Source organism: Trichoplusia ni, chromosome 16, assembly GCF_003590095.1.
Source record: "Trichoplusia ni isolate ovarian cell line Hi5 chromosome 16, tn1, whole genome shotgun sequence".
NCBI lineage: Eukaryota > Metazoa > Arthropoda > Insecta > Lepidoptera > Noctuidae > Trichoplusia > Trichoplusia ni.
The window spans coordinates 6,376,465-6,391,680 of record NC_039493.1 but is presented as its reverse complement, the minus strand read 5'-3'; the positions used below and the strand labels follow the sequence as shown (position 1 = coordinate 6,391,680).

The following is a 15,216-nucleotide window of genomic DNA, read 5'->3' as shown; positions in this document are numbered from 1 at the left end:
AACCAATATTCATATTAAGAGATATTTTATTTCATTAAACACAGCATTATTCGTTTAGTGCCGTAAATACACTACACTACAATAAATATAATTTGTATCAAAACTCTAAAACAAAGGCACATGTGGACAAATTGCACAATATGGACGGACGGGACGATCACAACAACATTCACTTAATAACTACGTATTTTTAAAGTGATACTGCAATACTGGCTGTGAACACAAAAAAAGTGTGTTATATAATTATGTGTGTACGTATTGCGTGCCATTACTGTGATTCTGAACGTCATGGTCATTTCTAGGCTATTCTAATAAAAGTATGGAAAACAATGTTTGAGTATCCTCCTTCCTACTAATGTTATAAACGAGGAAGTTTGTATGTATTGACGTATGGATGTTTGTTCCTGTTTCACGCTAAAACTATTGAAAGGCAGCGCCGCCGTTAGGGGGTGCGTGATGGGGCGATGGCCCAGGGCGACACATTCTGGGGGGTGCCAAGATCTGAAGTTGGAGTCTCTTGCCTCTCCTGGTACAAACCCTCAGAACTGTGCTCTTCGCTCTGTGCCTATGCATATTTTTTATTGAGACTTTTTTTTAGATGGATTTTTTGAGGCTTTGTAGTCGAAGAGCGACTCTAAGGATATCGTTAGAGACAGTCCTCGACCACACGATGTTTACGCTTACGATTGGTGGCTTAATATTATTTTACTTGGGATAAGCATAAAACTAACACTTGATATTGCCTCCCTCAAGTGGGCGCCACAATCTTTTCGCCCGGGGTGACAGTGGCCCTTACGCCGACACAGCTGAAAGGATACCGTAACTTGGTATACAGATAGTTTATAACCAGGATAAACACTTTTATAGTATAAATATATTTTATCAACAGCTCTATTCATTGTTGGAAAACTAATACCCCGTTTTGTTTGGGTATTGGATACTTCCATAATAATAAGGTACCCTAATACATTATTTGTTTTATTCGAGTAAGGACGTCGATTTTTGCTGTTTTATTGGCAAAACACAATACAAAATTATTGGGGACCATAATTTCTTGCTATTCATATTGTAATGCAGTATCAACTTTTTTATTTTATAATAAACAATAATTTCGAATACAAAGAAATATACCTTGTAGGTAACGTTACGTTGGGTATAAAACTACCCACATATTTGATCAAATTTTGATAACGAATTTTTCGTTGAATTATAATTAAAAATAACCTAACTGTTACACCAAACTTCTCCAAAAGAAAGAACACCACAGAACACAGAAATATAATGCAATGAATTCTCTCAATTTCATGGCTTTTATGATGAAAAAAGACATAAAGGAACACTAATTAATACTACTTCAGTCTAAATATGTAGTGATGGCATATCTTAATACAGCTGAAATTAATAAGAAGCAATTGATTATTATAATTAGGCTTTAAATGGCGGGTCAATAAGTTACGATGTTAAACCAACATTTTACGGAGGAAGAACACATTTCATTTATATTTTTCCTGTACTTTTAACATGGCTTCACAAATATCTATACAACCCTTAACTGTTTTCACTCCTTAGAGGCAGTATTTTCAATAAATCCGTAATATAGGTCCAAGGTTTCAAGTTAGGGCCTTTCAAAATAACATCTTAAAAATACGTTTTTCACGATTTCAAATTTACAAGTGTGGTATTGCACTATACTGCTTTTTGCTTCAACCGCTAAAATTAATACATTTGTATAAAAAAAAGTAAAAGTGCATATAAATAATTTCATTTAAAGTGATTTAAAAAGTTAAAGCTGCCTTAAATCTATACACGTGTATAATCTTGAACATAAGTTCAAGCGGTGGTCAGGAATATCAACTACATTACTAACAAACTAAGTATTTTTGTATGCACAATATTTTACATGCACTTAACCCGATAGATGGACCATCAGAAAAGATATATTTCCTATAATGATTCATTGGTCATCAATGACCGATACGGTTACTACGAAGGTCACTGATGACCGAAACGGAATCTCGTCGAGAAAACCGACTTATCTGATCGTTCGGATTAGAAAGATAGAAAGAGCCACCGTCTTAAAATATTATTGTCTTATTACTAGATAATGTAATATAAGAAGACGAAACGATCGCAATTGTTTCATTTCGATCTAAGTTTTTACTACATAAGTGTATCAAACAATGCCCATCCCCACCTAACACGGGTTTGTCCATCTATACAAGGTTATATTCCAGGTAAACAAAACGATGTACAGTTTACTTGCCCAACCGGCAACAAATCAATTTAATCGACTTACAAAAGAGGCTTTCAATCCAAGCTCTAGTTTCTCATTTGGAATGCTTCACAAGTGCTTGCTAGCTAGACAGTGGTCTGCGGAACCCCGTGCACTAGCTGCGTGCGGGAGCGCGCGCGCGGGAGGGGCGCGGGCACTCGTGACACGGAGCCCTCCCGCAGGGACAGCGCGGAGCCTGTGGACGCCTCGGACGGCGCCCGGGACGACTGCAGGTTCTGCGGCTGAGAGCGCTGGGGAAAACACGATGCTATAAGTTACAATTAATTGAACATGTTCTATTGGTTTGGGTGCTTATATGCGTAATAGTTTTCAGAAGAATTTGTGACGTTTTGGTAGCCTTTTTTTATACATTATTTTGTTTAAGTCGATAGTTGTACTGTGGAGTAAAACGCTTGTGATAGGGTATTGCTGTAAAACTTCTTAATCAGAATTGAATGACAGATAAAATCAATTTAAAAAGGCAGCTATAGGAAAACACGCCTTATTTCATTAGAATACAGTGTCTTTTTCTATTGACTATATGAAATAAAGTATTAACTCACAGCTCTGCTCAGAGGTTGTGGTGTGACGGGCTTTTTGATTGGCACATCTCTATACTCGTAGATATTGTCTCTGGACCGCGTCGAGTTGTCTATGCCACTCTCTTCTACTTCAGGAACCATAAATATGTCGCCGTCGTAGAAGCGGTCTGTTTCTCTGTACGTACGGAAAATATAATTGTTATGTATTTTGTATATTGTTAATTTTATAACGTAAAGATATTGTAAATATATAAACCTAGTTTTAAAATAAATTTATCATAAACATTGACTATTGAACATGCAAGAGCGAAAACATCAAACATACATATAATTATAATAAACACACGAAATATTAACAAAAGATACAGTGAAGATGTGCATTCGTGTAGCCATGTTATTGTGTTAATCCATGGAATAAAGATGTGTACGAAGCTGTGAGAAAAACAAAGTGAGAATGGAAATCTATTCTTTCTTGGAGCTGAGTTTTTATAGTTGTAGGCCTTGTGTACAACCAACGAAATCAATTCAAGAAACACCATAAGCTTATTTCATAACACTTAGCACGTACTCAAATGGGCCTCCAGCTATGTACGTTGATACGTGTCTACAAACCACACAATTTTCAACTTTTTCCTATCGCAGATAATATTTTAGATAAACAGATATGATCATATTCTGAATCCAAGCTCAATACCTTTTCCTTCCCATAATCATTTTCTTGTCTATATGTGTCTGTCTAATAAGTATATCTTTGTTGTTTTCGATTAGAAAATATAATAATTAGTCGTTAAGGTGGTTCATAATAAAATTAATTCAAAACAAGTACAGAATCATGCAGAAAAAATACTCAGTTCCTGGAAGGCTGGTCAACGTAAAAAAAATACATGAAAATTCATCTCAAGTATTGTAAATTGACTACACGTATAGCCGAGCGGTATTGGTAACCACGCAAAACCAACGGCGTGCGAAGGGTCGCGAGTTTAATCTCCGCGAAGGACAAGAATTTGTGTGTTAAATCTGGTGTCTTGTATGTCTGAAAACCCTTGCTGTACAAAGCGAAATTTAATTAAGGAGTTAGAAAAAAGCATGCCCCTCGAGTTACCTTAGCCTTTCGGAAACTAGACGCTATATTCTAACGAACACATTACAAAGCACTTAGAAGCAATAATGTTATGTTAGTTTCACCTACATCGCCGGAATCATTTTCCATTTGGGTGGTCTAGCCCTGTTAAAAGGATTTCAATGTGGTTAGTATTTACATACAGTTATGTATTGTTAGTCATGGAATGAAGGGACAGAGAGTAAAATATTGATCGAAACATACCATGAACGTGACATCACAAAGTAGGTTTTAAATTATTTTATATAATATATAAGCCTAGGCCTTAGTTAGAAACCGAAAATTGAAAACTGGAATCTCATATTTTGTAGAAGGTTTCTTTTTAATTGGTAGGATAGCACCAAGACACCATTTTTGAAAATCCACCCGTTAAGGGGGTAAATCGGGGGTTTAAAGTTAGCGTGAAACTTTGCCTTTTAATTAAATTTAATTATGAAAAACTTGTTTACTGATTTTCATTTGACTTATTCAAATAAAAATCAGTAAACAAATTGTAATATGTTTCAATCTTATAAAGATAGAAACACATTAACCCGTTAGAAAAGTGTCTACTCTGCTAATTACATGAGCACCCATCATATGCTGCCTACCTCTTGGCGTTCCTCCACAGCATGCAGCAGACGACCAGCAGCACGATGAGCACGAGGCAGGCGCTCGACACCGACCAGAACGCGATCTGCAGCGGCTGCTTGGGCTCCCACCAGTACTGACCACGCAACAATGTCGTATATTAGTTAACATTGCAATATTATTTATATTTATAAAATCATATTACAATCATGCTTTAGCGACGTAACATGTAAAGGCAGGAATTAATTTGAAAGTTCTTTCATTGAAATTCTATTTTCTTTACTTTCTTATACATGAGACAAGGAAGTATTTATGCCAGCTTAAACTGAAAACCAAGCGGGCTTGCTTCAAAACCTAGAAATTTTAAGAATAGCAATACAATACAAATTACGAATACTAACAATATCTAAGTAAACATAAAATGAAACCACTAAGATCATCATCCTTGGTTGGACTGGAAGCCCTATAGAATGGGCTTCCAGACCAACCGAATGCAGCTAAGTATCAGTGATTTACAATGAGCGACTGTCTATCTGACTTCCTCAACCCAATTTTTTTAAGGGGTAAGCAACAATATACCCCTTAGTCAGACTAAAGTAGGTTATGTAATCTTATAATATATATATAAATCTCGTGGCACAATGTTTGTCCTCAATGGACTAGTAAACCACTTAACCGATTATAATAAAATTCGCACACCATGTGCAGTTCGATCCAACTTGAGAGATAGGATAGTTTAAATCTCAAGTTATAGTCGCAATTTCTTCTAAACACGCGGACGAAGTCGCGGGCAACAGCTAGTAATCTCTATATAATAGAAACAGAAGAAAATACCTCAGTGATAGGCGGATACGTAGGCACAAGTCTTCCAATGACAGTGGGTAGGTACATGGTCCAGAAGGCGAGTTCCGTCTGCCTATAGTTGAGCTGTATGGTGGAGTTGAAGGTGGTGTTCAGGTTGAGGTAGCGCAGCTGTCCCGCCTGCGCCTTCTCGAAGTGGACGCCCAGCACGCGGGAGCGGGTCGGGTTGCTGGAGGATGGATGTAGGTTATATATTGTGTTATAGTTGGTAGGTAGAACATAAATAAGTACTGTGACATGGAGTGAATAAGACTGGCGCTAAGTATTAATTTATAGATTACCTCCGTCTTGCTTTTAATGATTCATAAAAAAAAATCTGGCATAAAAAATGCTATATTGCCGATTCCTTTACAAAAATCGTCACTATAACCCCGCCAGCCCTATTTACCCGATTTTACGCAGTAAATAACCTCTTATATTAGTATTAATAGTAGATAGCTGTTTATACCGAGATTCCCGAAGATTAAGAGCCGGATACTCAATTATTGACCATAAAGATAATTTGGGATAAAGTACACAGAACATGTTGCTGTAGCTGCATTTTCTTTTCTTTTTGAACACAAAAAAATTACTACCATTGTCTTTCACAACGAGTAATGAACTGGGTTTACTAAACAACAATAAACTACTACCTGGATTATTCTACTTAACAACAAAATACACTCACCCAAACCGCGCGAAATCAGCATACGTCTTCATAAAGAAATGGCTCATATTCCTGTCATTATTCGTCCACATCTTATTCTCGATCCTCTGCTTGACCGGGAAGAACTCTTGGTCCATGAAGGGAGCCCCGGTCAGGAAGTAATGTTCAGTATCGTGTGAGTACCGGCGCCACTCCGGCCACTGGAAGGCTTCTACTGTGGTGTTCATCACGTACATGTAGACAGGGACGTTTTGTTCTAGGAGAAGTTTTACCATTTTGTCCGTTGGCGCTCGGTATAGGAAGTCGGAGAGTAGCTGTAAAGGTATGATGTAGTTTGTATTAAGAGTTATAAAAAGCACTTAGTTTATTAAGTAATGTAAACAAATAACTATAATTGCGACAGGATTTGCTATTGACCTAAATAGACGATAAAATAATAGGTTTTATTTTATTTTGTTTCTTTTATAAACGACGCTCGAACATTCTCAATTGCCGCTCGCATTGTCAAATTAATTGATTATGCGGGAATTGAACCGCACAGCACGTCGCATATAAATCGCAATAAAGTTTGAAATTATAGTATTAAATTAAAATTATTGCTATATATTGCGTGTTTCAAAATCGTTTAAAATCGGTTTACTAACGCCTATTTATTACGATCGACTAGTAACCTGCACCGGACTTACATAGACCGGCATTTTAAATTAAATACTCCGGTTTAGCCGGAACTAATCCAACGATCCCGATAAATACGCCGTAAACCATTTTTCACCAACTATTTACTACACCTATATAAATCATAACCACTCACATGTATATACTGGTCCCTGATGGCGCTCACGTTGTGTGGCTCGGGGTGGTACGTGTACATGTACCGCACGGCCTCGAACACGCCGCGCGGGTTCAGCGTGTAGTTGTAGCGCAGGACCAACTCCTGCAGCTTCTGGTTGAACCACGACTCTGATATCTCGTAGTTGGGGGCTAGCGAGTCGTTTGTGTCTGGGAATAAAGAGAATAATTATATATTATTATGTATTTCAAGGAGAGTCTAGTCACGACTGTACGGATAGCCGAGTGGTTGAGGTCATTATGCCAAATCAACTGTGCGTGACGTGGCGCGGGTTCGATCCCCGAGTAGGACTAGCATTTGTGTGATCCACGAATGCTTGTTCTGAGTCTGGTGCACGTGATTTGTGTGTTTGTGAAACCGTTTGTTATCGGTCAAAAAAAAAGTGGACTATACTTGTAAGGTGCAAAATAATTTGTCTCACGTGTGTTTACTCTTTACCCACTATTTTTGCTGATCTGGTTAAGTGCAAAATAAGTTAAACACATTTTGCACTTAACCAGATAAATATTACTTTTTTGTACGGTAAGATTTTAAATTAATTTGTACACTTCCAAATACTTGAAATCTGTTCCAAATGCAACCGGATCTGTTCAAACATTTTACATAATACTTTACAAGTAAATACTCACACAGTACATAAGCCGCTTCCTGCGTGGTGACCCCGGTCATGTACCTGAGCGAGGGGTTGAACCTCCTCCTCAGTATGAGGTCCTCGGGCTTCTCGTTGAGGAAGTGCCAGTCGCGTTCGCGCCAGCCATCGTACCACTCGTCACCGGGGAACGTGAAGTTGTTCTCTAGCACCGGGCCCCATGGGATGAAGCCTACTTGCGGCTGGGAGGAGAGCAAATGGATTAAAATGAGTAGGTATTGAAAAAAATAGTTTTGATAAAAAAAAATATAGTGTTTTACTATTGTTAGCTGTTTTCATAGGTGTGTTTAATTTTTTTTATACGTCAGAATAAGCGTTAAGCAAGACGGGTCGAAAATCTAAAATCAATATTTTAACTAAACTATATTTTGGAGATGCTTGCACAACTTTTTTCGGAATAAGTTGAATTCTTAAAACACTATCAATTACATTCTGTTGTTCCCTAAATCTTATACAGAAAATAGAACTAAGGATTTAATAAAAAAAGTTGTTAAAATTCATTTGTTTTTCTTATAGATCGATGATATCGATTAAGAATAGAGAAGAAAAAAAAAAGTTTTTTCTTTAAAAAAATGACTCCTCAAATCACATGCACAAAGACACCCAGACTCAGAACAAGCATTAGTGGATCGCACAAATGCTTGTCCTACGTGGGGATCGAAACCGCGACACGATGCGCACAGTGGGTTTGGCGTCGCGTGTTGACCTCAACCACTCAGCTATCCGTGCAGTCAAACCCAGTATAAATCTTACCTGAAACTCAGCATTCCCTAGCTCGTAGAAGCTCCGTCCCTGCCTCAGACAGTTGACGAGCTTCCACGAGGAGTCTATCGGACAGCCGAGCAGCCGCCCGAACACAAGCGACGTGTTCTGTACCCTGAACTTATCTTCAATTAGCGCCCAGTCTGCTAAAGCTGAGCCACTCTGTAAAATAATGTAGGAATGAATCAAGTCAACCTTTATTACTCTTAAGTAAACATACCATAGAATTAAGCCAGGATCGTCATAAACAAAACTAGCTGGTATATTTATTTAATTTAAGGAAATGATTAAACAGATACGTATGTAGTAAAATAAATTATTATTCTTTAAGTGATAAAATTATCATTCAGAAATCTATTTAATAAATGATCGAGTCTTAACTTGGTGTTACTAGTGAATAAAAAATTATCAGCTTTTTTTATAAAGTCAGCTTACAATCCCACGGCTGGACAAAAGCCTCCCCTTTTTCGTCCACATGGAAGAATAAAGAACATGTCCTAAAACATATTAATGTCATCCCAAAATAAACCACATATTAATCTACCTGAGCAATAATCCTAGTAACGAGATCCCTAGTCTGCGGCGCCACCGCCAGCAACCCAGCGGAGGCCGCGCCGGCGCCGGGCCCGAACAGCGTGATGGACGAGCGGTCGCCGTTGAACGGGGTGATGTTGTCGTACACCCAGCGGAGGGCCATCGCCTGGTCCAGGATGCCGTAGTTACCGGGAGAGTTCTCGTCGCCGGTGGACAGGAAACCTGGACGGAAATTGTTATATTGTTTCTTGCCTTCATGAAACAATTCTTAATATCACATTTTTTTTAAGACAGTGTCTACTATAGAAGATGACAGTATTGCAGAATTGTAGATAGAAGGATTATACAATATTCCACAACGTCACCTAGTTTTAAACTAAACAAAGTTTGTATATGAATGCTCGACAACTGACAAACATACTTATATGCTTCAAAATACATACATGTTAAAGATAATTTGATTCGTTGAAGGAATAGTTATTTACGTCGTCTAATATAAAACACGAACTTAATAGTATTTAAGGTTTAGTATTAGAAATTAATTTATGTAGCACGTCTTTTAAGGAAACACATCGTAGTCTAGATACAACAAACTCACCGAGAGCGCCAAGCCTGTAGTTGATGGACACAACAATGACGTTATAGAAGGCAGCCAGCATGTGGCCGGGGAACAGGTTCGATGCCCCGGACGAGAACTGGCCGCCGTGGATGTACACCATTACGGGGTAGCGCTGGGCAGTGGAGCCGGCTTCCGTCTGAATGAGGACAACATAATATAAATAATACGTATTAACATATTATTATGGAGGTGTGTTTTGTACAATAGACATTGATGGGTGTTTAGGTGTAAAAGTTCAAATCTCGTGATATTATTTTAGTGAGTTCTTTGAACAGTTTCGAAATGAAGTATGTTCCAGATTCAGCATTTTTTATCGCCAACAAAAAAATAAATATAATAATAGACAGCAGTATTACCCTTTGGGGAACAACCCTTAAAGTACACTATGCGAAAGACCCCCAACAGTATTCCTTCATGGCGAAAGTAGGTTGTAAACTATAGGATCTATTTTTAAAATTAACTATTATTTCACAAAAGAACTATGTAACTGTGTAGTGTAAACTGAGTCTAATCAAGTTACTGGTGATCAATCTACGACAGGCCTGGATACCGTTTGATTGATTGAGTTCTAAATGCTAAACGAAAATGGAAACACTAATTCAATTCTACTTTCAGCTTCATTGATATATTCTACTTTCAAAAGTGGAATGGATACTTAAAGTAAGAATTTTGATTGGGTATAAAAAGTATTAATGTCAGATAAAAATAATTGTTACACACTTATTTTTGACTTCGTCTGAACAATAAAAATGCCCGCGACACTAGGAATAAATTCCTGGAAGTTAGGAATAAAAAAAAACATTTATAAAGAGCTTTAAAGTTAAGGAGTGGGGTTAGTGACGTAACTGCGTGTCCATTGAATGTATCTTAATGAATATACAGGTTGTCCCAAAAATCAAAATTGTCTCCAATGGCCGCACAAACGGTAACAGTCAGAAAGTTGATGTCTGGAACACCCTGTGCTTTTGCATGCCATGGGGAATCGTAAATAGTTTTTGACCATCGACAAAATTAGTAGCATTTGTAAATGGCACGTTCAATATGTATGTAGGTCCGCGTTGTCATAGTTTAATCAACTATCAATTATCGAAACAGTTGCAGCGTAAACTAATTAATTACAACTGACCTAGTACACTTTATTTTACTACTAGCAACCAACAATGTTCACTAAGCTTAAAAACCTATAAAATTAACAGGACAAGCTATTTTAGTCTTTATGTACCAAGTTATAAAGCTTATACGGGCTTGTTGATTAAAAGTGCAGGCAATTTATCGTGTTTCATTGGATTAACCATCTTTTTCTAAAGATAATAAAGCTAACTCTAATTTAATGGGATCATAAAGTTCATTTCAGTTTGAATTCTATCAAGTTTTTGAAAGTAGACTCTATTTGGAACAGTTACAGTTGATTTTTGTGTGCATTTTTTGCTGAGACAAATCGGTCAATTAAAATCATTTAGTCGGTAGCTAATGAATCATTATTCAACAATCTCTGTGATGTAACCGCCTTTATTCAAAACTGCAGAAGCTGTACCAGGTTTGCGAGTCCTGCATTTAGGAAGATGTTGCCCAGGTCCAGAAAAAACGATTGATTGAGAGACTTTTACGAAAGTTTAGAATCAAATAACGTTAGGCTGTAACCAGACCATGCGCGTAAGAGAAGATAGGTCTAGTGCAATTAGGATGGAGAGCAGGGAACGTTACGCAGGGTGTTGTTAATTAAAACAGTTTGATACTGTTGTTTTCACATAGATAGTTGCTAAGACAATGAAACAATTAAGCTACAACAGTAATGGACATGTTTGAGTGATTAAACAGGGGCAACGCCTATTATTGAAAGCAATTGAAGAGAATTAATTGAAGAGAATCCTTGGCAAGTGCTTAGCGAATTTGAAATTTTAGCAAACTAGCTTATGCGATTGTGTTTGCATGTGTGTTGTAATCGGGATTAAAGGTCGTCAGGGATTAAAAACCTATCGAGATTTGATGGGTTGATGTACAACCTAGAGTTTAAGCAGTATTGTAGACCTTTGAAGTGTTTTACGAGATAATTTTAGGGAATTGAACCTTATTTTTAAAGTTGTTGTATATAGAACTTGGCAGCAACATTAAAAATTGAGGCAGCTAAACAGCTAAACCTAAATAATGTAACAATTTAACGTATGCATCAATCAAAACCAGCTATAAAATAATATTAGTCACTCTTAATTCATTCCACATTATCAGATGGACTAAATATTCGCTAGGGACAAAGGCTGAATGTTTAGCAATGTCGTAATTGCGCATGCGGCGAGCTAACCTCGGTCGTACAGGTTTTTAGTCTACACATAATGATTATGCAACTAGACCATATGCAATAGTTATTACTTCAGTTATTTACATTGTCCTAGTATGCATATATAAAGTTAAATAGCTGGTTTTTGCACTTTACATGCTATAATTGCAAATACAATAAAAATAATAAATTAGACGATAATAATATAAAGTAGAATATGAAAACAAGGTCAAATTTATAAAGCTAAAACTTTTAAATTTAGAGCAAAAGTATAATCATATCAAATCAATGATTAAACTAAATTGGACCTAAGTCAAATTTTTTGAGTGTTAATGTGATGATATTTACATGGAAAAGCAGTCCAGTTTAAAAGATAACTATTAGCTATCCTTTAAACTAAATTATTTGAGAAATTGTTAATAAGGTCTTTTTTAAATAGTTTCTATGTATTTTTATAATAACTATCGTGAGACTGATTCATTATTAAATGATGTAACGGTTTACTCACGCGTATTTATCGGGGTAGCCCGACTAGTTTCGGACCCAACCGGAGTCCTTAATCATGAGCAGACGCGGCGGGATCGCGAGTCGAACTCCGAGTTTCTATGTATGTACTTACATTAGGTGAAAATATATTCAAGTAGAGGCAGTCTTCATCCATATCTCTGATTCCTTTAGTGGCACCTGTAAAGCGCACAGGCTGAGGACACGCCGGGCCCCAGTCCACCGCCTGCATGAGCTGCCAGCCAGGGTGCTGGCGGGGTGGCTAAAACAGTAACAGGAGTTTAGTATTTCTGACAGTATTAAAACTCTTTGGTTGATTATAATCGAACCAAAAGTTATATAAATATAAACTTTTGAATGGTTTTTTTCTATTAAGATACGAGACCAGATCTCATACAAGCATTTTAGCTAATATGAGGTCATATTTATACTTCATTTAATATCTATTTTTCAATTGTCTAGTATCCATAGTCAGCAAGATACTATTATCAGAAGTAATGGAAAGTATCTTACCTACTAAGTTTTTCCATATAAATAATTATAACATACAATTTCAAAATGTCATGTATATATGTTAAGTAACATAAAGACAAGAAGACAAGCTCACCTTAAATCTCCCCTCAAGCACAGGTGGGCGAGCATATGGAATACCCAGGAACACTGAAACTTCTCCCTGTATCCTCTCTACTGGGGATAGCCATGGTCGGTACCCAGAGTCCGGGTCAGGGTTATCATATAAATATACCTGTTGAATAAAGTTGAATGAGGAAAGGGGAAACAACATACTTAACGCACATATAAGTGTTGTTCATAGATCTTTGAGTATTATTTGTGATTCTTAATGCAGATTTCATACAGATTAGATTTTTTATGTGATTCATGATGTTATGTTAAAAAATGGTATATTTCCACGAAAGTTGGACAAGATAAAAAGGAAACAAGTTTGGTATATAAAAACACTTGAGCAAATTGTAATAATAGTTTACAACCAACTCTAAAAAGGAGGAGGTGTTTAAAAAAATATATTTTAAAATTTATGCTGATTCTTCTATAATTCAAAAATTGCTGTCATTTGGTACCATAAAATTCCATCAAGTTTGGCTCAGTAGTTTTCTAGTTGATGTTCTAGTTGAATGTTTTTGTCGTCATAACAATATCATTGTTCTCTATAAAACATAAGTTTAGTCACATATCCCTTCTTACCTTAAACCCTTGTACTTGTCCATAGTTGGTGGTTACAAAGACATCTCGTTTCAACTGCCTGGAATCCCGCCGCTCTCTACCCTGTAGGTCTTCTCTCCAGCCTCCAAGAACACCAGGGAATAATGCATCAGGGTTATTTGGGTCTCGATTCTAAAACAAAATTGATTTCTTAAACAATTACAAAGATAATACATCAAATAACGTTTTATCTTATTTTGCTAACCAATTCTTTACATAGTGGCCTTTATTTCTTGTATAACAATCATAAGCAGCAGTTTTGGACTAAGAACTTTTAAGTAAAAGCAGTATATACCCTTCATTCAGAAATATTATTTGTTTTTTTTTGGTCAAATATGCAGAAATACCATGAAATATATAAAAAGTTAATTTCAGTAAGAACAAAGGTAAAGAAAATTTATGCTTAAAGCTATGCCCTTCCTGGACAACCATTAGCATTCTTATTGGATTATGAGTCAACTTACTAACGGCATAACAGAATGGGCAGCATGTATTAAAAAATAAAAAAGTTCGAAAAAAGAACACAATGGTCTACTCACAAAATTAAACTTGAATTGGTCATCCAAAGGGTTTGTGCTTATTGGATTGTAAGGGAAACCTCCCGGTTGGTTTATATTAGGGTTGTAAGGGTTATATCTTGTAGGGTCTGTTCCGTATCTCCTACTGTTGTAGACATACGTCCTGTAGTCACTATCACCTGGACTAGGTAATCTTGTGGACTTAGAAGTCTGTTCTCGCGAACTATAAAACTCATTGTTGAATTGCCCATTGTATAGGTCCTTATTTGACTGACACTTTACACTAACACACAGGAACAGCGTTAATAAATACTTTTTGAACATTTTCACATCACAGAACACATTAAAAACTAAGTTTAATCAAGTTTCCGGATGAGTCACCATAATTCGCTGAACACGAATCTTAGCAGTTTGACTGCAATATGAATAGTTGTCATGAATGAAAACACTTATATTAAGACGTTAATTGACCGCGAATTTTATTAATTGGATGTTATTTACTGTGACGAAGAAGATATGCGAGGAAATACAAAAACAAAGTTTGGCATAACACAGTAGCGTGTATAGGTTTATGTATGACTTTTTATCAGAGAAGCCCTAATTTCAAAGTAGTACAATGTCGCGAAAGTACACGAGGGCTTATCTCTCCTGTAATCAGATAAATAATCGGTATCAGAGCGTACGGCAACGCCCATTCGATCACAGTTTGTTTATATCAAAACTTTTGTTTGAGTGGTTGATTTCAACTGATTTCGACATCAACATGTTGGTGCCACTGATATTCCCTACAACTCACTAAAGTTTGTTTTAGTTCCTATTAAAATAAGAAACCATCGAATAATGTTTTTTTTTTAAATATGTGTATTTGTTTCCATGGAATTAATTAGATACAGTTATTTATTAATTTGATTATGAAAATTAAGAAATGACAACGAAAAGACATCAGTATGCACACGAGAATATCAATCTAGAGGTCATTGACTTCATGTTTACTTCGTTCGGAAATTAAATCTTGTTCGTCTGGAAACTACGGGCCGCTTTTAGTTAAATTGCAGTATTTAATAAACAATAGTTAAATTTTTCTTCATATTTAAATTAAATCATACATCCCGGAACCAGTATAAAATGACCTCGAGTTTAATTAACAAATATTAAGGTATTAATCTTTCACTGTTCAATGCTACACTGTGCTTACATTATTTCTAATTCCAAGGGCTCTTTTGAAATACGGAGAAGAATATTTTTGATGTATTGAGCGCTTCTAATGTATTAA

General features: G+C 36.4%; 1 protein-coding gene across 2 annotated transcripts; it reads right to left on the bottom strand.

The window, feature by feature from the left end:
* Nucleotides 1-8: 8 nt before the first annotated feature.
* On the bottom strand, nt 9-14,776 carry LOC113501654 (cholinesterase). Of its 2 annotated transcripts, XM_026882828.1 has the most exons (15): nt 13,965-14,776; nt 13,408-13,557; nt 12,812-12,949; nt 12,320-12,466; nt 9,405-9,561; nt 8,817-9,028; nt 8,264-8,434; nt 7,491-7,692; nt 6,823-7,010; nt 6,033-6,325; nt 5,339-5,534; nt 4,525-4,640; nt 4,004-4,039; nt 2,836-2,989; nt 9-2,523 (listed from the first exon to the last, which is right to left on the bottom strand). In XM_026882828.1, the coding sequence occupies exons 1-15, from the start codon at nt 14,265-14,267 to the stop codon at nt 2,359-2,361; spliced, it is 2,628 nt and encodes an 875-aa protein (XP_026738629.1). In that variant the 5' UTR covers nt 14,268-14,776; the 3' UTR covers nt 9-2,358. The 2 variants fall into 2 exon arrangements, with proteins under 2 accessions (XP_026738629.1, XP_026738630.1); XM_026882829.1 differs by lacking the exon at nt 4,004-4,039 and having other exon boundaries at nt 13,965-14,775.
* Between the last annotated feature and the right edge of the window lie 440 nt (nt 14,777-15,216).